Here is a 24,656-nt window from a genome sequence, read left to right as displayed (position 1 = left end):
CAGGATTTTCTTAGACAATCTTTGCATGTCCTTTATCAAGCATATTTCCCAATCTTGAACCGTCTTGTTTTCTCAATCTGAATTCGGCCCAGGCCTCCATCGCAAACTTACGAGCTGCACTTACATGGTGGGTTTTGAAAGCTGTTGTAGTTTTCCGCCAGTTGCGGTAACCGGTGACAGTGAAGGTAGACTCAGAATGGAACCCATGTCCTCCACACAGGAAATGCCTGCATGCGAAGCAGAACGTAGTATATTTTGTGATCGAATATTCCAGTCAGTCAAACCAGCCACGAATAAAATTCCTTTGCTGATTGCCAAACTCTTGCGAGCAGCGAAGGGTACTTTCTCAATGCTGGCCGATGGGGTCCTTCCTCAGGCTGCTGGCTAACATCGCTAACAGTATTCCCACTCGCACTAAGAGCAGCTTCATCGATGTTCTCTTCCGAATCCCGCTCCATTTCTTGTTCTTCTACTTTGCCCTCACACTCCTTCGATGAACTGCTGTCGTCCTCATCCCCACTTACTTCTTTCTGCATGTCACTTTCAATTTAGACATGCTCAGGCTGATGCACCACTGATTCCTCTGGATGAGGTCGTTTTCTCACTAAAAATCGATCCATTTTTCACGCCGGCAAAATAATGCATGTGCCAGCCCACGCTAGCTTGTAAAAGCACAATGTGTGTACGTGGGGCATCCGTTAGTCTCGCGTGACCACGGATCTGCGCCTGGATGTATACTATCAATCTCTCGCATGAGTGAGAGTGAGTGACATCACCACCTTAAGTGATTTTAGATAGATCCCCCTCCCACTTTTAAATCTCTTACTAACTCTTCCTTCAGTTAGTCCTGACGAAGGGTCTCAGCCTGAAACGTCGATCGTACCTCTTCCTAGGGATGCTGTCTGGCCTGCTGAGTTCACCAGCAACTTTGATGTGTGTTGCTTGAATTTCCAGCATCTGCAGAATTCCTGTTGTTTAGATCAGCTTAACTGATCTGAGGACAGCAACGGCAAGACATTGATAACAAACGAATAAGCAGAAGTGTAGAGTGAATCTGACGGAGTTTATAACTTTATTGCTGCGTGGGTGCTATAGTAATTGGGGGCGCTGTTTCACTAGATGAACCGGAAAACAAGCTGTATTCAAAACTATACAGAGAAAGCAAAGCAGCTGCAGTTAATTTCTTGGTGGTGCTATGGTAGGGCTATTGCAATTTCTGCTGGGGCTACAGCCCCAGCTATCACCACCTTAGCATCGCCCCTGCAACCAGTACTTGCAGAAACGTTTAATGGTACAGTGATTCCCCAGAAAGTCCTGCGTGAAGCATCGATCGAATGCGCAGGCGTCAGGGTTGCGGAGTACCGCGCATGCGCGAGCAGTACACAGGCGGCCTGAATTGCTTCACTTAAGGTAAGGGGGGGGGGATTCTTCGGGCGGGTTGTGGGCGACGGGTTTCGATACCGACTGAGCGACAATTGCTGTGACCCGCAGTCCTGGCACATTCCCGTTCTCTTCCCTCTCTCTCAGCCCCACGATCCGTACACGGGCCCCGGGGAGCTTCCGACTGATGAGGGAATGGGAACCGATGGATCTCTCAGACAGAGCTGAGCTATAGCTATCTAAATGCAAGGATTGGAAACTCGGAGAAAGGAACAAAATCTTTTATATCGCCAATTGAGAAAATCACCTTTGCTCTACCTCCAATCACAAACAAGGGAAAATCTGCAGATGCTGGAAATCCAAGCAACACACACAAATTGCTGGAGGAACTCAGCATTAGTACTCTTTCCCATAGGTGCTGCCTGGCCTGCTGAGTTCCTCTAGCATTTTGTGTGTGTTGCTTGTTCTGGACCTTTCTACCCGTGAGGACATGTTTTGACCCATTCTCTCTGGGTACATAATGATATCAAACACCTTTGCCCTGGGCAACAAGTAGCTTTCACATCACAAATTGATGTTGTGCATTGATCATGTGGATAGTCAGAGGCTTTTTCCCAGGGCTGAAATGGTTGCCACAAGAGGACACAGGTTTAAGGTGCTGGGGACCAGGTAGAGAGGAGATATCATGGGTAAGTTTTTTACTCAGAGAGTGGTGAGCTTGTGGAATGGGCTGCTGGCAACGGTGGTGGAGGCGGATATGATAGGGTCTTTTAAGAGACTTTTAGATAGGTACATGGAGCTCAGATAGGGGGCTATGGGGAAGTCTAGCAATTTCTAAGGCAGGGATGTCCAATCCTTATACACCTCCATTCCCCATCAAGAAGGCCTCAAAGCCCTCCGCTACTTCCTGGATAATAGACCTCACCAGTTCCCCACCAACACTACCCTCCTCCGGTTGGCGGAACTGGTTCTCACACTTAATAAATTCTCTTTTGGCTCCTCCCAGTTTCTTCACACCAAGGGTGTAGCTAAGGGCACTCGCATGGGCCCCAGCTATGCCTGCCTCTTTGTTGGTTAAGTGGAACAGTCTGTGCGCCAAACCTATTCTGGTACTGCTCCCCAACTTTTCCTTCGGTACATTGATGACTACATTGGTGCTGCTTCCTGCAATTTCATCGACTTTACTTCTAACGTCCAACCATCCCTCAAATTCACTTGGTCTATCTCGGACACTTCTCTTCCCTTTCTCGATCTCTCGGTCTCCATCTCTGGAGACAGACGGCCCACTGACTCTCATAACTACCTCGACTATACCTCTTCCCACACCGCCACATGCAAAAATGCCATTCCCTATTCCCAGTTCCTCCGGCTCCACCGCATCTGCTCCCAGGATGAGGCTTTCCGTTCCAGGACGTCTCAAATGTCCTCTTTCTTTAAGGATCGTGGTTTCCCTTCTGCCGTCATCAATGATGCCCTCACCCACATCTCCTCTGCTTCCTGCACTTCGGCCTTCACCCCATCCTCCCACCACCACAACAGGGACAGAGTTCCCCTTGTCCCCACCTACCACCCCACCAGCCTCCGGATCCAGCACATTATCCTCTGCAACTTCCGCCACCTTCAACAGGACCCCACCACTAAGCACATCTTTCCCTCTCCACTTTCCGCAGGGATCGGTCCCTCCGTGACTCCCTTATCCACACGCCCCTCCCCACGGATCTGCCACCAGGCACTTATCCCTGTAAGCATAAGTGCTACACCTGTCCCTACACCTCCTCTCTTGCCACCATTCAGGGCTCCAAACAGTCCTTCCAGGTGAGGCAACACTTCACTTGTGAGTCTGCTGGGGGCATCCGGTGCTCCCGGTGCGGCCTCCTCTACATCGGTGAAACCCGACGCAGATTGGGGACCGCTTCATCGAGCACCTCCGCTCCGTCTGCCACAACAGACAGGATATCCCAGTAGCCACCCACTTCAACTCTGCTTCCCATTCCCATTCAGATATGTCCATACATGGCCTCCTCTACTGCCATGATGAGGCTAAACTCAGGTTGGAGGAGCAACACCTCATATACTGTCTAGGTAGTCTCCAGCCCCTTGGTATGAACATAGAATTCTCCAACTTCCGGTAATTCCCTCCCCCTCCCTTCCTCTATCCCTATTTCACTCTACCCCCTCCCAAGGTCCCTCATGGTTCCTCCTCCTTCTACTACCCATTGTTTTCAGGGCTATGACGTCAATGCTTCCCCTCCCCCACCCCTTTGTCTTTCAAATTACTGGTCTTTCAACTGAAGCTACAAGCATTCTTCAAATCCTTGCCCATCTTTCATTCTTCAGTCCTGATGAAGAGTTCCCGCCCGAAACGTTGACTCATCGTTTCTAACTGATGCTGCCTGACCTGCCGAGTTCATCCAGCGTACTGAAATTGTGGCTTGGGACAGGCTGTTTTCTGGCAAAGGAGTACTTGGTAAGTGGGAGGCCTTCAGAAGTGAAATGTTGAGGGTGTCTAGTTTGTATGTGCCTGTCAAGATAAAAGTTGAAAGGTAACTGGTGCAAGGAACCTTGGTATTCAAGAGATATTTTGTTCCTCTAAATGCCTCAGATTGCTGGGTGCTACCAAGACTCATTAATGACTACAATATCATAATTCCACGCCCTGAGCTCATCTGACTTTTGTTAGTCATCTTCTGTTGGTTTCTAAAAGCTTCCCAATAGTTTTTGCTCTATACTTTGCCCTCTCTTTGGCTTTTATGTTGGCTTTTATATTGGCTTTGGCTTCTCATTTCAGTCACGGTTGTGGCCTCCTGCCTTTCCAATGCTTCCACTTCTTTGGGATGTGGCGATCACTCAGCTCCCGAATTGCTCCCAGAAACTCCAGCCATTGCTGCTCTGTTGTCACTCCTACCTTTTCCCTTCCAAACAAATTTGACCAGCTTCTCTGTCATAGAAACATGGAGAAGTTCAGTATGGAAACAGGCTATTTGGCTCATATAGTCAATGCTGAAAAAACATTTAAGCTGTCTAATGCAACTACCTGCACCAGGACCATCGCCCTCCATACCCCTACCATCCCGGTACCTTTCCAAACTTCTTTTAAATGGTGAAATAGAGTTCGTATTCACCACTTGTGCTGGCATCTCATTCCACACTCTCACGACGATTGCATTTCCAAATGTTCCCTTTAAATTTTCACCTTCCGCATGACCTGGTTATCATCCCACCCAACCGCAGTGGCAAAAGCTGCTTGCATTTACCCTATCTCTACCCTCATAATTTTGTATACTTCTAACAAAACCTCAAAGCAATGTATAATTTCCTTGTTTATGTTTAGAGCCTTTTTTAGGTGTATAAGATGATGAGGGGCATTGATCGTGTGGAGGTGTTTTCGCCAGTGTTTTATTCCCAGGGCTGAAATGGCTAACACGAGGGGGCATAGTTTTAAGATGCTTGGAAATAGATACCGAGGGGATGTCAGGGGAAAGTTTTATTACACAGAGAGTGTGCTGGCATGGAATGCACTGGCAGGAGCGGTGATCGAGGCAGATACAACAGGGTCTTTTAACAGCCTTTTAGATAGGTACATGGAGCTTAGTAAAATAGACGGCTATGCACTAGGGAAATTTTAGGCAGTTTCTAGAGTAAGTTACATGGTTGGCAGGACACTGTGGGATGAATGGCCTGAAATATGCTGTAGATTTCTATGTTCTATGTTCTATGTTGAACAGCGAAATAACTTTGACTATCCTACAATCCTCTGATAACTCCCCCATCACTAAGGATGATTTAATTACCTCTGCTAGGGCCCTGACAATTTCTGCACTTGCCTCCCGTAGGGTTCGAGGGAGCACCTTGTCATGCTCTGGATATTCATCCAACCTAATCTGCCTCAGGATAGCAAACCTCTCTTCTTCTTTATTGTACAGGGTCTACGATGTTAATGGCACTTTTCCACACTCCCATAGACCCTTTGTCCATCTCCTGAGTAAATAGAGATGAAAAAGATATTTAAGATCTCCCCCATCTGTTTTGGTCCCATACGTGGATTGCCATTCCGGTCTTCCAGAGGACCAACTTTGTGCCTTGGAATCCTTTTGCTGTTAATCTAACCCTAGAATCCCTGAGGATTATCCTTCATCTTTTCGGTGTCACCAACCTCATGCCTTCTTTTAGCCATCCTGATTTATTTCTTATGTGTTCTCTTGCATTTCTTATACTCCACAAGAACCTACCTGCCTATCCCTGTTATGCAACTCCATTTTGTGCTTCACCAGGGTCTCAATATCTCTTGCAAACCAAGGTTCCCTACAGTTTCTATCCTTACCTTTTATTCTGACAAGCACATACCCGCTTTGTATTTTCAAAATTTCGCCTTGAAGGCCTCCCATTTACCAAGCACACATTTGCCATAAAGAAGCCTGTCCCAGTCACAGTTGCCAGATCCTAGTGTCATAATTCCAGGTGTTGATCCATGCCCTGAACACATCCGCCTTTCCAAGTGCTCCTTGTATTGAAATATACAGGGCTCATCATATTCACTGCACCATGCTCAACTTTTTCATTCCTGACTTTGTCTGAGGACAGAACAACAACTGTCTCCACAACCCCTCCACTATCTGTTCTGTTATTCAGGCTCCCATTCCCTGTGCAACTTTAGTTTAAACACCCACCTACCCCCACCTCCCACCATGCAGCTCTATCATGCCTTTGGCTTTCATCTCCAGATCAATAAAAAAGAGGTGCATACCAGGTACAGGCAGATAGGAACAAATGGGGTGCTTATGAAATACGGGAAATTCAAGTGAACACTTATGAAAGAAATGAAAGAAGGCATGAGGTTGCCCCAGCAGACAAGGTGAAGGAGAATCCTCAGGGATTCTGCAGATATGTTAAGAGCAAGAAGATCGGAAGGGAAAAAATTAATCCTCTGGAAGATCAGAATGGTAATCCATATGAGGAGACAAAATATATGGGGGAGATTTTAAATATTATTTTTGCATCTGTGTTTACTCAGGAGATGGACACAGAGTCCATAGAAGTGGGGCAAAGCAGCATAAGCTTCATGGACCCTGTACAGATTACAGAGGTGGAGGTGTTTGCTGTCTTAAGGCAAATTAGCGTGGATAAATCCCCAGGGCCTGACAAGTTGTTCCCTATGACTGAACAAGTTAAGGCTTTATTCCTTGGAATGTAGAAGATTAAGGGGAGATTTGATGGAGGTATACCACAATTATGAAGGTCATAGATAGGGTAAATGCATGCTGGCTTTTACCACTGAGATTGGGTGGGACTACAACCAAAGGCCATGGGTTAAGGGTGAAAGGTAAAATGTTTGGGGAACATGAGGGGAAACTTCTTCAAACAGATGGTCATCCGGGTGTGGAATGAGCAGCCAGCATAGCTGGTGTATGCAAGCTCAATTTCAACATTTAGGAGGGTCTTATAGGTACCTGGATGGTAGGGGTATGGGAGTGGAAAGTTTAAATAGCTCAGCACCAACTAGATGGGCCAAAGGGCCTGTTCCTGTGTTGTACTTTTCCATGACTGTGACAAGAACCATAATATTCACTCGAATTCCTTTTAACAGCTGTGCAGACCAGACATAAGTCTGAGTAGGAGATAATTACATGGTGTTAAAACTGTAGCACTTTAAGTTAACAGTACATAAAAGAAAATCCCAGCTGCACGTTAACAAAGGCTATTTGTGTGAAAGTGTTTCAGTTACTGTGGGGCCAGGGACCCATGGGAATAATACCAATGGAGAGAGTCAAACTGAGCCAGGTCACAGATTGGAGACGGCAGAAATGCCCCATTCTTTAGAGACAGGAACAGCATCAGAGAGTTTGTCGGTCATTCCCGATACCAGAATTGTACCCAGTTAGGAGATGATTTCTCTCTCCAACTTGGGTTGAACTTCACTGTAACAGTGTGATGCCAGATCACACCTTGACAACTCAAGTGATCTCATCTGAAATATTGTCCTTCACCCATTGATGGATTTTGTAAATCTTTTTACAGGTTAAAAATGACACGGAATTTGTCGATGGGAATTCAAACACAACACACCATAGAACCATAGAAACTACAGCACAGAAACAGGCCCTTTGGCCCTTCTTGGCTGTGCTGAACCATTTTCTGCCTAGTCCCACTGACCTGCACACGGACCATATCCCTCCATACACCTCCCATCCATGTATCTGTCCAATTTATTCTTAAATGTTAAAAAAGAACCCACATTTACCACCTCGTCTGGCAGCTCATTCCATACTCCCACCACTCTCTGTGTGAAGAAGCCCCCCCTTATGTTCCCTTTAAACTTTTCCCCCCTCACCCTTAACCCATGTCCTCTGGTTTTTTTCTCCCCTTGCGTCAGTGGAAAAAGCCTGCTTGCATTCACTCTATCTATACCCATCATAATTTTATATACCTCTATCAAATCTCCCCCGATTCTTCTACGCTCCAGGGAATAAAGTCCTAGCCTATTCAACCTTTCTCTGTAACTGAGTTTCTCAAGTCCCGGCAACATCCTTGTAAACATTCTCTGCACTCTTTCAACCTTATTTATATCTTTCCTGTAATTTGGTGACCAAAACTGAACACAATACTCCAGATTCGGCCTCACCAATGCCTTATACAACCTCATCATAACATTCCAGCTCTTATACTCAATACTTCGATTAATAAAGGCCAATGTACCAAAAGCTCTCTTTACTACCCTATCTACCTGTGACGACACTTTTAGGGAATTTTGTATCTGTATTCCCAGATTCCTCTGTTCCACTGCACTCCTCAGTGCCTTACCATTAACCCTGTATGTTCTACGTTGGTTTGTCCTTCCAACGTGCAATACCTCACACTTGTCAGTATTAAACTCCATCTGCCATTTTTCAGCCCATTTTTCCAGCTGGTCCAAGTCCCTCTGCAGGCTCTGAAAACCTTCCTCACTGTCTACTACACCTTCAATCTTTGTATCATCAGCAAACTTGCTGATCCAATTTACCAGATTATCATCCAGATCATTTATATAGATGACAAATAACAATGGACCCAGCACTGATCCCTGTGGCACACCACTAGTCACAGGCCTCCACTCAGAGAAGCAATTCTCTACCACCACTCTCTGGCTTCTTCCATTGAGCCAATGTCTAATCCAATTTATCACCTCTCCATGTATACCTAGCGACTGGATTTTCCTAACTAACCTCCCATGCGGGACCTTGTCAAAGGCCTTACTGAAGTCCATGTAGACAATATCCACTGCCTTCCCTTCATCCACTTTCCTGGTAACCTCCTCGAAAAACTCCAACAGATTGGTCAAACATGACCTACCACGCACAAAGCCATGTTGACTCTCCCTAATAAGCCCCTGTCTATCCAAATGCTTGTAGATTCTGTCTCTTAGTACTCCCTCCAATAACTTACCTACTACCGACGTTAAACTCGCTGGCCTATAATTTCCCGGATTACTTTTCGATCCTTTTTTAAACAACAGAACAACATGAGCCACTCTCCAATCCTCTGGCACTTCACCCGTAGACAGCGACATTTTAAATATTTCTGCCAGGGCCCCCGCAATTTCAACACTAGTCTCCTTCAAGGTCCGAGGGAACACTCTGTCAGGTCCCGGGGATTTATCCACTTTAATTTTCCTCAAGACAGCAAGCACCTCCTCCTTTTTAATCTGTACAGTTTCCATGGTCTCACTACTTGATTCCCTCAATTCCATAGATTTCATGCCAGCTTCCTTAGTAAATACAGACGCAAAAAACCTATTTAAGATCTCCCCCATTTCCTTTGGTTCCGCACAAAGCCGACCACTCTGATCTTCAAGAGGACCAATTTTATCCCTTACAATCCTTTTGCTCTTTATATACTTGTAATAGCTCTTTGGATTATCCTTCACTTTGACTGCCAAGGCAACTTCATGTCTTCTTTTAGCCCTCCTGATTTCTTTCTTAAGTATTTTCTTGCACTTCTTATACTCCTCAAGCACCTCATTTACCCCCTGTTTCCTATACATTTCATACAACTCCCTCTTCTTCTTTATCAGAGTTGCAATATCCCTTGAGAACCAAGGTTCCTTATTCCTATTCAATTTGCCTTTAATCCTGACAGGAACATGCAAACTCTGCACTCTCAAAATTTCCCCTTTGAAGGCTTCCCACCTACCAATCACATCTTTGCCAGAGAACAACCTGTCCCAATCCACGCTTTTTAGATCCTTTCTCATTTCTTCAAATTTGGCCTTCTTCTAGTTCAGAACCTCAACCCTAGGACCAGATCTATCCTTGTCCATGATCAAATTGAAACTAATGGTGTTATGATCACTGGAACCAAAGTGCTCCCCTACACAGACTTCTGTCACTTGCCCTAATTCGTTTCCTAACAGGAGATCCAATATTGCATCCCCTCTAGTTGGTCCCTCTATATATTGATTTAGAAAACTTTCCTGAACACATTTTAGAAACTCTAAAGCATCTAGACCCCTAACAGTATGGGAGTCCCAATCAATGTATGGAAAATTAAAATCCCCTACCACCACAACTTTATGTTTCCTGCAGTTGCCTGCTAGCTCTCTGCAGATTTGCTCTTCCAAGTCTCGTTGACTATTGGGTGGTCTGTAATACAATCCCACTAATGTGGCCATACCTTTCCTGTTTCTCAGCTCCACCCATAAAGACTCAGTAGACAAGCCCTCTAATCTGTCCTGCCTGAGCACTGCTGTAATATTTTCCCTAACAAGCAATGCTACTCCCCCACCTTTCATTCCTCTGCCTCGATCACATCTGAAACATCGGAACCCTGGAATGTTAAGCTGCCAGTCCTGCCCCTCCTGTAGCCAAGTTTCACTAATTGCTACAACATCATAATTCTACGTGTCAATCCACACCCTCAACTCATCCGCCTTCCACGCAATACTCCTTGCATTGAAATATATACACCTCAGAAGATTTTTACCACTACTCACAACCTTTCTATCGGCGGATTTGCTTAGGCTTTCAACATCATTTATTTTCACTCCAGCCACACTGTCAGCTCTGGCACTCTGGTTCCCATCCCCCTGCAAATCTAGTTTGAAGCCTCCCCAATAGCACTAACAAACCTCCCTGAAAGGATATTGGTCCCCCTGTGGTTCAAGTGTAACCCGTCTCTCTTGTACAGGTCCCTCCTACCCCAGAAGAGGTCCCAATGATCCTGAAATCTGAAACCCTGCCCCCTACACCAGTTCCTCAGCCACTTGTTCCTCCTCCAGAGCATCCTATTCCTGCCCTCACTGGCACCTAGCACAGGTAGCAATCCTGAGATTACCACCCTCGAGGTCCGGCATTTCAACTTCCTACCAAGCTCTCTATACTCACTCTCCAGGACCTCCTCACTCTTCCTTGCTACGTCATTGGTACCGATGTGCACCATGACATCTGGCTGGTCACCCTCCCACTTCAGAATGTCATGCAATCGATCAGAGACATCCTTGACCCTGGCACCTGGGAGGCAACAAACCATCCTGGATTCTCTGTCACGACCACAGAACCTCCTATCTGCACCTCTAACTATCGAGTCCCATATCACTACCGCTCTCCTCTTCTTCCACCCTCCCTTCTGCACTGCAGAGCCAGACTCAGTGCCAGAGATCCGGCTACTGCAGCTAGTCCCAGGTAAGTCATCTCCCCCAACAGTATCCAATGCGGTATACTTGTTGTTGAGGGGAATGGCCACAGGGGAACCCTGCTCTGCCTGCCCTTTCCCCTTCCCTCGCCTGACAGTGACCCAATTTCCTGTCCTCTGCTCCTTTGGCGTAACTACCTCCCTGTAGCTACTATCTATAATCTCCTCATTCTCCCGAATGATCCGCAGGTCATCCAGCTCCTGCACCAGTTCCCTAACGCGGTTTGTTAGGAGCTGCAGCTGGATTCACTTCCCGCAGGTGTTGTTGTCAGGGACACCGGAGGGCTCCCTGACTTCCCACATCCTAGAAGAGGAGCATTCCAACATCCTGCCTGGCATTCTCTCTACGCTAGACAATCTGAACAGAAAACTTACCGGAACCTACCCTGGCCTCTGCCTGTTCTCGCCGAAGCCTGTTGAGCCAAAGCCGTCCCACTCTGACTCAGTCCACTCCGACGATGGCCGTTACAACGATGGCCGCTGTATATGGTGGTCTGCTTTTTAAACCTTGGCGCACTACGTCACGCGCCTGCGCAGTGCAGATCCTTCTCCCCGAGCAGTTTTAAAAAAAAAATGACTTTTTTGACCCGAATTCTTCCGCTCACTTCTTCAGTTTGGTTATCTCTGTCTAGATATTCAAGAAGTGAAGAAAGGGATTCAATCGACCATCCTTCCTGCTCAGACTGTGGGGAGGGAGTCACTCAGTCATCTGACCGACTGGCACGCCCATCATTTTACACAGGGGAGAGGCCTTTCACCTGCTCAGACAGTGGGGAGAGATTCACTTGGTCATCTCAACTGAAGGTACATCAGCAAATTCGCATTGGGCAAGTCCATTCATCTGTTCTGTGTGTGAGAAGGGATTCAGTCGGTCTTCCCACCTGTGGACACACCAGTCAGTTCACACTGGGCAGAGGCTGGTCATCTGTTGAATTCGTGGGGAAGGATTCACTCGGTCATCTGACCTAATGGCTCACCAGCGAGTTCACACCCGGGAGTGGTTGTTCCCCTGCTTGGACTGTGGGAAGGGATTCACTTGTTCATCTAAACTGAAGGTACATCAGTGTGTTCACACTGGGGAGAGGCCATTCACCTGCTCAGACTGTGGGAAGGGATTCACTCGGTCATCCAACCTACAGAGACACCAGTCAGTTCACACCGGGGAGAGGCCATTCACCTGCTCAGACTGTGGGAAGACATTCACTCAGTCATCTCACCTACAGAGTCACCAACGTTTTCACACTGGGGAGAAGCTGTTCACCTGCTCAGACTGTGGGAAGACATTCTCTCAGTCATCCCACCTACAGAGTCACCAACGTTTTCATACTGGGGAGAGACCATTCACCTGCTCAGTCTGTGGAAAGGGATTCACTCAGTCATCCTCCCTATTGGTACACCAGTCAGTTCACACTGGAGAGAGGCCGTTCACCTGCTCAGACTGTGGGAAGGGATTCACTCAGTCATCCTCCCTATTGGCACACCAGTCAGTTCACACTGGGGAGAGGCCGTTTAAATGCTCAGACTGTGGGAAGGGATTCACTCGGTCATCCAACCTTCTGGTACACCAGCGAGTTCACACTGGGGAGAGGCCGTTCACCTGCTCAGACTGTGGGAAGCGATTCACTCGGTCATCCACCCTAATGGCACACCAGTCAGTTCACACTGGAGAGTGGCCATTCACCTGCTCAGACTGTGGGAAGGGATTCACTCGATCATCTTATCTACTGACACACCAGTTCGTTCACACTGGGGAGAGGCCGTTTAAATGCTCAGTCTGTGGAAAGGGATTCACTCGGTCATCCGACCTACAGGTACACCAGCGAGTTCACACTGGGGAAAGACCGTTCACCTGCTCAGTCTGTGGGAAGAGATTCACTCACACATCCGACCTACGGGTGCACCAGCGAGTTCACACTGGGGAGAGACCATTCACCTGCTTGGTCTGTCAGAAGAGATTCACTCACTCATCCACCCTACAGAGACACCAACGAGTTCACACTGGGGAGAAGCCATTCACCTGCTCAGACAGTGGGAAGGGATTCACTCTGTCATCCAAACTACTGGCACACCAGTCAGTTCACAATAGGGAGAGGCCGTTCACCTGCTCAGTCTGTGGAAAGGGATTCACTCGGTCATCCACCCTATTGGAACACCGGTCAGTTCATACTGGGGAGAGGGATTTCACCTGCTCAGATTGTGGGAAGGGATTCACTCGGTCATCTGACCTACGGGTACACCAGCGAGTTCACACTGGGGAGAGACGATTCACCTGCTCAGTCTGTGGGAAGAGATTCACTCACTCATCCACCCTACAGAGTCACCAACGAGTTCACACTGGGGAGAAGCCATTCACCTGCTGTGAATGTGGGAAGGGATTCACTCAGTCATCTACATAAACACTAGCGAGTTCACACTGGGGAGAAAGTTTCAATAAGCTGCTTGTTATACTTGTGACACTACCGGGTTCACACTGGGGACAAAGTTTCAATAAGCTGCATGCTGGATATTTGTCCATCACCGTTGCTGAATGCAATTTTGAGAGTGACTGTTGGTGCTGAACTCTGCAATTATTGCTGCTGCTCTCCACACCCAGTTCTGCACCCTGGTCACTGGGCATTGGAGGAGTTTCTTCTGCAGCATATTCACCTTTAATGGGACTGAAGTTTAATATTCTGGATCTGAGACAAATAAATCAGTTCTATTTTAAACTCTGTCTCTGGTACGTAGTGAATTTATAACACACCTAGTGTACAGTAGAGAGTCAACTCAGGCCAGCTGGACCCTGCCAGTGATTCAGTTCCACGACAGTCCTTTTAAATCCTCCCCTGTTCCCCTATCACTCTCCCTGTGGGGATGGGTTCCAAACAGTCACCACTCTGTGGGTGAAGAGGGTTCCCTTGAATTCTCTGCAGATGGAGCAGGGTCAGAAACCAGAGGCGGGTCTGCACAGGGCAGAGTTTGGGGCTCTGGACGATGGTCGGGGTAAGAATGTATGATGAGGAGAAGGGAATCAGCAGCGGGGCGTGGCAACGAATGACAGAGTAGCAACATTTGGAAGCTGATTGACAGAGAAAATCTTTCGTTTGACTGGTGACACAACAATGCCTGTGGTGAGGTGCTCCATTGGTCGAGGACGTGTGTGTTGGGAATGGTTTTATCTATTGAGGGAGTCGTTCCTGTTTATTTATCCTGTAATATTATATCCGGATGGTTATTATGGATTATCCTATCTGAAATAATGTATTGATTATCATATAATTTGTAAGATTTTGACTCTAAAACTGGATCAGGCTTGAATTTATGGTGTCTTTATGAAGTGATGGAGGGCATTCATGAGTTTGTATTTTAAAGCAAGATTTTGGTGAATGATATTTGCCACTTGATTGTACCTTTGTAAGTAATCAGATTGAGTTAAACTGCTGCAGGATCCTGGAATGTGTTGGATTGTGTCTGGTTTCTCTTGGCTTTTTCTGCACTTACTGCCTTGTTTGTTTGTACTTTATGTATTTTCGATTTTCTTTTCCTTTTGTTAACCACCTTGTCCTGTATTTCTGCAAGGAACCCCTCTCTTTCTGGGAAGCGGTCTCCAACTCTCAGGTGCTCAATGATTCCCTGTCACCATCTTATCCGCTCAAATCATTGGGATGTCTTCCATGGAGGGTCATACTCATTCCACTGGTTAATATTTTCTTCTCTACAGATCGGTTTTTCACAATCCTCCCCTGGAAACTACATGATTTGGTAGGTTATTTTTCGGGTCTAGGAATGCTCAAAATTTTTTCCTATATAAATGAATGGTAATTGCTTCTTCTCTTTATGCCATTTAGGCTTATGAAAGGTTTCGTAGGAACGCTTTACTTCCGTAAAGTGGGGCGGGGGGCACCTGTACACACATGGAGTGCCTAATCCTGTTCATTTTTGATGAAAATATATACTTAGAAGTTTTATCTGACTGTTGTGATTTTTTTTCACGTGTATTATTTCTCTTCCTCCTTCTGTCCAAGGTAGTGTTAATCTAAGTGGGTTTGAGTGCAAATAGTCTGTTCTTATTTATCTTTGTAAATTTTACTGATTGAAATGTGACCAAGATATTTTCATTAAAAAAAAGTCAATGTTGGTATTGATGAAAGTGCTTATTGCCTTTTTATATTTGCTAACTATTGAGCTCTGTTTGACAGGGTTTTTTAAGCCCTGAACTAAATTTTGTCAAAGGCTTTCCCTATCTCGGACTACTTTCTATTTTCTTTGCTTGTTGATGTTCCAGATACGTGGGTATCAAGAGTCCCGATGAAGGGTCTTGTCCCAAAATGTTGATTCCCATCCATAGATGTTGCCTGACATGCTGAGCTCCTCCAGCACTTTGTGTGTAGTTCTCTAGATTTCTAGTATCTGCAGGTCCTTGTTTCCCAGATACTTACATGTTCCTTGAAAGAAGAAGCCAAGAGCAAGCTGGTAGTGAGGTTTGGGTTTTTGATCCTCCACAATGTTCCGCGTGGGAATTTAAACTGGAGGTGGCAGTGTTTTTTTTAAACGAGGCCGAGTTGCGAGCTCGACATCAACCCAGCATGGTTGGAGAGCGCGCTCGGGAGCAGCCTGTCACTGGATCGAACTTGGGAAGCTCTGTTCTCGAGCCTGGCGCTGATCTCACTGCACCACCAGCCTCCAGGGTTGTGTGGCTGTGTTGGTAAAATATTACAAAAAATAATTAGAAAGAGGCAGCTTAGGGTTGGAAGGTGTAGAATCTGTGGGTAGAATTAAGGGACAGCAAATGTAAAAAAAAATCGATGTTGGGAATTGTATCAAGAGCTCCAAACAGTAGTAAGTATGTGAGCCACAAATTACAATGGGAGATAGAAAATGCGTGCCAAAAGGGCAATGTTACAGTAGTCATGGGGGATTGTCATGCAGGTGATTAGGAAAATTAGGGTCGTGTTGGACTCAAGAGGAGGAATTCTGCAGATGCTGGAAACCCAAAGCAACACAGACAAATTGCTGGAGGAACTCAGCAGTCTGGGCAGCATTTATGAAATGAATCCACAGTTGACGTATTGGGCCGAGACCTTTCTTCAGTTCTGGAAAGTTAGGGGGAAGATGCCAGAGTACAATGTGGTGGGGAGGGGAAAAGTGATAGATGAAACCAGCTGAGTAAGAAACGCAAGGGGCTGGAGAGAAAGCAATCTGGTAAGAGGGGACAGTGGACTACAGGGAAAATGGAAGCAGGTTGAGACGCCGTGTGAGGTAATAGGTGGGTGAGAATAGGCATGGGGCCAGAGTGGTGAATAGAAGAAAAAGGGAAGGGGATGGATTTTTTTTTTACCGACATTCATGACATCAGGTTGGAGGCTACCTAGATGGAAAATAAGTTGTAGTTCCTCCATCTTGAGTGTAGCTTCACTGTGGCACAAGAGGAATAAATGGACCGAAAATGTCAGAAAGCGAATGGGAATCAGAATTAAAATGTTTGGACAAGCTCGGCTTGTCATGGATGGAGCGGTGATGCTCTATGAAATCAAACCCAATTCATCACGGGTCGCACCAATGTAGAGAAGCCTGCATCGGTGGACCAGACACAATAGACGACCACAGCAGTTTGGCAGCTGAAGTAGTGCCTCCCCTGGGAGAAATGACTGGGGCCCTGACTAGTGGTGAGGGAGGAGCTGAATGGACAGCTGTCGTACTTTGGCCACTTGCAAGGAAAAGTGCCGGGAGGAAGATCAGTGGTGAGGGACAGATGAAAAAGGGAATCATGCTGGGAGCGATCCCTGCGGAGTGATGGGGATGGGAGGTAGTGATATGTTTGTTTGTGGCATCCCTTTTAAAATGGATACAGCCCATCCGCGCTCACCTAATCTCCTCTTGTCATCTAAGTTCCTCTTGTCCTGACCTACCACAATCACCCCGCAATGACAATGTGGATGCAGGTTCAATGACATGATGACACTCCGTAATTAACATATTCTGCTCATGCAAGCGGGCAGTTAGCTCCACCTTGTCCATGGAGTTTCACAGCATCGATGTGCGTAGTGAGGTCTACAATGTCTATGCCGATCTCTTTAATTCCCTCATGTTACAGCAATAAATGTTCCTGCGATGGGGAAATATCTCTGTCTGTCTGTGCTTCTTTCCATCTACCTGTTTTCCTATCTTCCATCTACTTTTCTGTTTATTTCTCCCTCACAAAAATACACACATTCACAACATTCACAGGATATAACACACACACACACACACACACACACACTCTCCCCCTTCTCCCTCTCTCTCTCACACGCACACACACACATACACATACACACAGATACACACACATGCACACATACACCCACACACACACACACTCCCCCCCACACACACATACACCCACACACACACAGACACACACACACAGACACACACACACTCCCCCCCACACACAGACACACACACACTCCCCCCCCCACACACACACAGACACACACACTCCCCCCCCCACACACACAGGTACACACACACACACACACACACACCCACACACACACATGGAATTTCAATTTCTTTGTCACAATGGAACTTCATTTTTTCAGTCTTTTTCACCTTTTCATATATCCTGCACTTATCTTTTCACCATTCACTGCACTTAAGGTATTCGGGAGTATTTATTGAAATTCATGCAGAAGTGCCAACTGGATTTTAGTAAGAATTTTGATAATGTTTCCCAAATTTGGCCATGTCATGGTGTCAGGAAGCATAGATCCAGGGGGACTTGGCTTTGTGGACACCGAAATGACTTGACCACAGAAGGCAGAGGGTGGTGGTAGAGTGAGCGTATTCTCTCTGGAAACACCTGATGAAGGGTCTCGGCCTGAAACGTTGACTGTACCTCTTCCTATAGATGCTGCCTGGCCTGATGCTTTCACCAACATTATTTGTGTTGCTTGAGTTTCCAGCATCTGCAGATTTCTTCGTGTTTGCATATTCTCTCTGGAAGTTGGTACGCAGGAGTATTCTGATCCGTAAACCGTGTCTATTGTGATTTTTACTTCACTCGGAAGGTGATGCGAATGTGGATGCAGGTTCAATTGCAGCATTGAAGAGAAGTTTGTTTGGGTATATGGATGAGAGAGATATTGACATCTAGAGTCTGGGTGCATGTGGATGGGTCCAGGCAGAAAATAGCACAGACTAGATGGGCCGAAAGCCCTGTTTCTGTGCTGTAAGAGAATGAATTAGATTGTGCGGCCTACACAAGTCCATTCCCCAGGAGACCGAAATCATTCCAACGAAATGTTATAAAAAAAAACTCAACAGATAAAGAATATCTGTGGAGAGGAACAAAGTTAATGCTTCAGCCCCAACACCCTGTGTCAGAATGGCTTCAAACAATTTCTGATTTGATTTCAGGTCTCCAGCAGCTTGAGCGTTTCTTTAATTTCCAGTTGCTCACAGACAGACGACAGTGAGTGGGAATTTCCAAACACGGTGAGAATACTGAACTCGAGGTAGATAACCAACAATGCAAACACTGAACAGCTTATTCCAGGTACTCACTACCTCTGTGTATTGAGGGATTACCTTGCAGGTCTGTTCGATCTCTCTGCTGTTTTCTATCTGTGGCCATTCAGCCCCTCTAACAATCAACAAGATGGCGGTTGCTCTCCCATCTCAGCCACATGTTTCTGTCCGATCCTCATTCCCTCAATCCCTTCGGTCTCCACACATCTGCCGGCCTCTGTTTTATGTGAAGACGATTATTGAGTCTTCACCGCCCTCTGTGGTGGGGATTTACAGATATTCCCCACCCTTGGAGTGGAGACATTTCCCCTCATCTCAGTCCCGGACAGTCCACCCCCTTTTTCAGAGACTGGGATCCCTGGTTCGACTGGTAATGATGTTGTGCATTTCAATGTGCTCACCTCTCAGTCCTCGATTCTCTAAATGAAAGGGTTATTGCATTTGATCTTTCTTCATATGATGACCCCACCACTCCAGGGATCAGTATGGTGAATCTTCATTGCACTCTCTATAACAAATACTCTCTAACCTCTTTGTTAATCCTCTATAGAATTAATTTCCGTCTTCTGCAGCCCCGTGTTGCCCCAACCACTCACCTCCCACCTCCGTCACTATTTCCACCTTCCTACCTCCCCCTGCCCTGGATCCACCTCTCAAACCCCAGCTCTTGCCCCATCCCCACCCCTCACCTCTTTTCTCTGACTATTTCCCGTCCACTCTCAGTCCCGAGGGAGGGTCTCGGCCGGAAATGTTGACGGTCCATTTCCCTCCACAGATGCTGCCCGACCCACTGAGTTCCTCCGGCAGTTTGCTCCTCGGTCTGTATAACCCGTGTTAGTGTGGGGAGCGGGATTTTACGCCATGTTCCAGGTACAATCTCAACAAAGCACAAATAATTGTCACTTTGCCCGGACCATTGGCCCCGCTTGCAGGGCAACAGTCTGCCGGTGTTTGGTCCCCAATGTGGTGAATCCCTCTGCTCGCCACCACCGTGGGCTCAGACATTTCCACAGATGAGCCCCTCCTGTCCCCACCGGGACAAACATCCTGTCCGCCCCTTAAAAGGACCCTTACTTTACTTCATACTTTATTGTTGCCAAAGAAATGGTACTAGAACGTACAATCATCACAGCGATATTTGATTCTGCGCTTCACAGTCTCTGGATTACAAATATTAAATATTAAAAATAGTTAAAATTAGTAAATATTAAACATTTAAATTATAAATCATAAATAGAAAATAGAAAAATTGGACTTTTTTTCCTTTATGGACGTTTCTTATAATTTCAGTGGGACAACATTAATGACGGGTTTCATCACTGAATCCAGTGTTGTGAGATGTCAAGTCCCCTGTTATGTGTCCGGCTGTGCCGTGTTGTTGGTGGAGTGGACAGCGGGGTGTTTGTCTCGACTTGGTTCACAACACCAGAATTGCCAGCGGGGTCCACACACAGTGTATTAGTCAACAGGAAACCTCTCGTCCCTGCAGTCTTTGTCTCCTGGTAAACTCAACAGCCTGACAATGTGAACCATAGTTACCCCTTCCCCACCCGCCCCGTTTTTATTCATATATTTCCCCCCTTCCTTCTCGGTCCTGAAGGAGGGTTCAACTGGAAACGTCGACTGTTGACTCTTTTCCATAGATGCTGCCCGGCCTTCTGAGTTCCGCCGGTATTTTCTTTTATAATTACTGATTAATCTTGCTTTTAACATTGTGTTTGTTACAAAGCCCCAGCGTCTGGGAAGAACTGTCACCGTCATGGGTTGTTAGTGCAGATTGGGATGGCGGTGGGGTGTCAGTGACCTCTGTATCAGAGAACGACACGGATTTGTTCAGTCTCGTGTGAGATATAAATGTCCTTACAGTGGGTTCGGATCTGTTGGCATATCGGGAGTTTGCAAGCGGAAAGGGAGAAAGGAAGGGGCTGAGGAGAGTTTTAAGCAGCGAACCCCTGCAAAGATGTGCCGAATATGTCCTTACCTTAGAAATTACTCGGCTTATGTATCTATCCAAAAGTCTCTTAAAGGACCCTACTGTATGCGCTTCCATCACCGTTGCCGGCAGCCCATTCCACGCACTCACCACTCTCTGAGTAAAAAACTTACCTCTGATATCTCCTCTGCACCTACTCTACAGCACCATAAACCTGTGCCCTCTTGTGGCAACTATTTCAGCCCTGGGAAAAAACCTCTGACTATCCACACGATCAATGCCTCTCATCATTTTATACACCTCTATCAGGTCACCTCTCATCCTTCGTCGCTCCGAGGAGAAAAGGCCGAATTCACTCAACCTGTTTTCATAAGGCATGCTCCCCAATCCAGGCAACATCCTTGTAAATCTCCTCTGCACCCTTCCTATGGCTTCCACATCCTTCTTGTAGTGAGGCGACCAGAACTGAGCACAGTACTCCAAGTGGGGTCTGACCAGGGTCCTATATGGCTGCACCTGAATCCCAGGGGGACCAATATCCTGGCGGGGATGTTTACTAAGGCTATCGGGGAGAGTTTAGACTAGAATTGCTGGGGGGTGGGAACCAAACTGAAGGGACAGAGGAAGGGGCGGTTGACTCACGAATAGAAAAAGCTTGGAGACAGTGCAAGAGGGAGGATAGGCAGGTGATAGAGAAGGGACGCGCTCAGACCGACATCTGCTCTCACTCCATCCTCTCGCCACCCCACTAGGAATAGGGTTCCCCTGGTCCTCACCTACCACCCCACCAGCCTCCGGGTCCAACATATTATTCTCCGTAACTTCCGCCACCTCCAACGGGATCCCACCACTAAGCACATCTTTCCCTCCCCCCCCCTCTCTGCATTCCGCAGGGATCGCTCCCTACACAACTCCGTTGTCCATTCGTCCCCCCCATCCCTCCCCACTGATCTCCCTCCTGGCACTTATCCGTGTAAGCGGAACAAGTGCTACACTTCCTCCCTTACCACCATTCAGGGCCGCAAACAGTCCTTCCAGGTGAGGCAACACTTCACCTGTGAGTCGACTGGGGTGATATACTGCGTTCGGTGCTCCCGATGTGGCCTTTTATATATTGGCAAGACCCGACGCAGACTGGGAGACCGCTTTGCTGAACATCTACGCTCTGTCCGCCAGAGAAAGCAGGATCTCCCAGTGGCCACACATTTTAATTCCACATCCCATTCCCATTCTGACATGTCCATCCACGGCCTCCTCTATTGTAAAGATGAAGCCACTCTCAGGTTGGAGGAACAACACCTTATATTCCGTCTGGGTAGCCTCCAACCTGATGGCATGAACATCGACTTCTCTAATTTCCGCTAATGCCCCACCTCCCCCTCGTATCCCATCTGTTACTCATTTTTATGCACACATTCTTTCTCTCACTCTCCTTTTTCTCCCTCTGTCCCTCTGAATATACCTCTTGCCCATCCTCTGGGTCCCCCCTCCCCCATTGTCTTTCTTCCCGGACCTCCTGTCCCATGATCTTCTCGTATCCCCTTTTGCCTATCACCTGTCCAGCTCTTGGCTCTATCCCTCCCCCTCCTGTCTTCTCCTATCATTTTGGATCCCCCCCTCCCCCTCCCCCTCCAACTTTCAAATCCCTTACTCACTCTTCCTTCAGTTAGTCCTGACGAAGGGTCTCGACCTGAAACGTCGACTGCACCTCTTCCTACAGATGCTGCCTGGCCTGCTGAGTTTAAAACGGGCCGAGGTTGTTGTTCTGTGAGACTCACAGTGCGATTTTCTGTGTGCAAACTGCTGGTTGCCCACAGGGCGGATTCCGACACGCAGGCATTCCACAGAGCGGGGAGCGGCTTCACGGCTGAAAACAAGCAAACCAAGTTTTGGACAATCCGCCCTCACATACAACTGCGAACAAAGCTAATTTAATAGTGTATTTAAATATTGCTGTTACAGAAGCAAAACTATCAAAGCAAGATGATATAGAAACAAAGTTCCCCAGTGTCTGCAGTCTGAAGGTTAACTTGTTACAATTGCCATCAGAGTTTGTGAGTTTCCAGTAGTTTAATTTACCTCAACATCCGATCATCTGTGGCTTTAGTATTATTATTTTTAATTTTATTGTATAAACCGGTCTGCGGCATTCTGAACTGAGACAATCCGAACAGTGCTTTCGAGATAATCTTGCTCATCACCCCTCTCTCATCTGTACATCCTCTCTCCCCTTGCTTTTCTCTCGCCTCTCTCCTCCCTTTTTCTTCCCTTCCATATTCTCTCTGCTAAACCTCTCACCCCTCTCATTCCCCCACCTCCTCATCTGTCTCATGCCACTCCTCCCACTCCTTCATTCCCCCTCACCCCTCTCCTCCACCCACTCTCTATGTCCCTTTTCCCCACACCCTTCTCCCCTCTCTCGCCCCAGCTCGCCCCGTCAGACCCCCCAACTTCTCTCTCCCCCTTTCCTCAACATACGACCCGTCTTCCCCCTTAACCCCTCTCCCCACACCCCCATTCATCTCTCTCAAACATCTCACTCCCCTGCACTTTCCCCACCTCGATTCCCCTTCTCTCTCCCCTTTTTCCCTTTCCGATCTGTCTGCTTCGTATCTCCTCTCTATCTGCCATCCCTGCCCACCTACCCCCTTTGCACAGAACGATCCCAATCACCATGCGCTGTGCAGCTCCGTACAGCTCTTCACCCGCACCTTCATCAGTCATCTGGCTCGCGAATGGAACCGAAAAGTTTGCTTCAGGTGGCCATTGCGAGAGAGTACAAACACTCACAATCGACCCAGAATATACCTAGATGTATTCATCTTGTCACGTACCCCGTGACGGGGATAAAGAACCAGCAGAAATAGAAAACACTTTGGAGTCTCGTATCGCTATAAGCTACTAATATTTATTAGTAACTACGCAATACAGTAATATAAATGTAGATAAATCAAACAGATTAACAATGATTATATATAAAAGTAAGTGTGGAATATATATATATGTATGAAAACGAAGCTTCTTTAAGTCTAGGGGTAAAAAGATACAGTCTTACTATGTTGAGTAAAGTTCAGTTCAGTTCAATTCGTGGTGTTTAGTTGAGTAGTGATGGAGAGAGAGAGAGAGAGAGAGAGAGAGAGAGTTGAGTCTACAGGTGAGCTGATACTGTCGATCTTCTCGTCGTCCTCCGAAATCCTTTACAAGTCACTGACTGTGACTTTAACCAGGGGGACCGGTTTTCCTGTGGTGGAGCTATCACCCAGGCGAGGGTGGACACACAGACAACTCCCCACCAGTCAACCCCTTCTCCTCAAACTGGAATAGCAATTTGGATCGATCTGCCTGATTGATCCTCCAAAACCCACTTTCTCTGCGGGCACAACAATGCTCATTCAGTGTCCAGATCATGTGTCTGAGGTCTGTATCATCTGACCTCTCATTTATTTCACCAGGCTGAGCATCACCTGTCAGTCAAAGAGTCCCTCCCTCTTTTGTCTGCAAAGGAGTGCACAAGCAGGCAACAAGTCCTTGAAGAAATATCAACAATCTGCCTTTGGTCACCATAGCAACTTCCGAGCTGCTCGGTGCTGTCTCCAACTCCAAACTCAGTAGAAATCCAAAGTTACTTCCGATGCCTGAAAGTGACAGTCCAACTGTTAATCTTCGTCTCTCTCTCTCTCTCTCTTTTCAAAAGCAACATATCAATGGTAAATAACTCTGTTTCTCTCTCCTTTCCAAACAAACCATTATTGATAAAAGTCTCTCTCTGTCTCTCTTCAAACAGTTAATAGGGGCACTCCTGGATCCGCACACAATCTGAAATTAGACATATGGAAAACCTAGCAGGCATTGGCTATACCGCTTTTGCTTTGAAACACAGCCCTCTCTGCAGAACTGTTCTTCATCTTGGCATAATATATGGAAAATCCCAACTGTGTAAACAGGAAACTGTTGGAACACAAACATCATTACCGCCAAAAGAGTTTTAAAACAGAAACCATAGAAACTACAGCACAGAAACAGGCCTTTTGGCCCTTCTCTTGGCTGTGCCGAACCATTTTCTGCCTAGTCCCACTGACCTGCACACGGACCATATCCCTCCATACACCTCCCATCCATGTATCTGTCCAATTTATTCTTAAATGTTAAAAAAGAACCCGCATTTACCACCTCGTCTGGCAGCTCATTC

General features: G+C 46.8%; 1 protein-coding gene across 1 annotated transcript in view; it reads left to right on the top strand.

Moving 5' to 3' along the window:
- The first annotated feature begins 1,311 nt into the window (after positions 1 to 1,311).
- LOC140194834 (uncharacterized) overlaps positions 1,312 to 24,656 on the top strand; it is a 52,784-nt gene continuing 29,439 nt past the window's right edge. The window contains 3 exon segments of the mRNA XM_072252109.1: positions 1,312 to 1,410; positions 3,718 to 3,847; positions 11,676 to 13,437. Of these exon segments, the coding sequence (XP_072108210.1) occupies positions 12,012 to 13,437 (1,426 nt within the window). The 5' untranslated portion in view covers positions 1,312 to 1,410; positions 3,718 to 3,847; positions 11,676 to 12,011.

Source organism: Mobula birostris, chromosome 3 (assembly GCF_030028105.1).
Source record: "Mobula birostris isolate sMobBir1 chromosome 3, sMobBir1.hap1, whole genome shotgun sequence".
In the NCBI taxonomy this organism is placed as follows: Eukaryota; Metazoa; Chordata; class Chondrichthyes; order Myliobatiformes; family Myliobatidae; genus Mobula; species Mobula birostris.
This window is presented reverse-complemented; position numbering and strand designations above follow the sequence as displayed.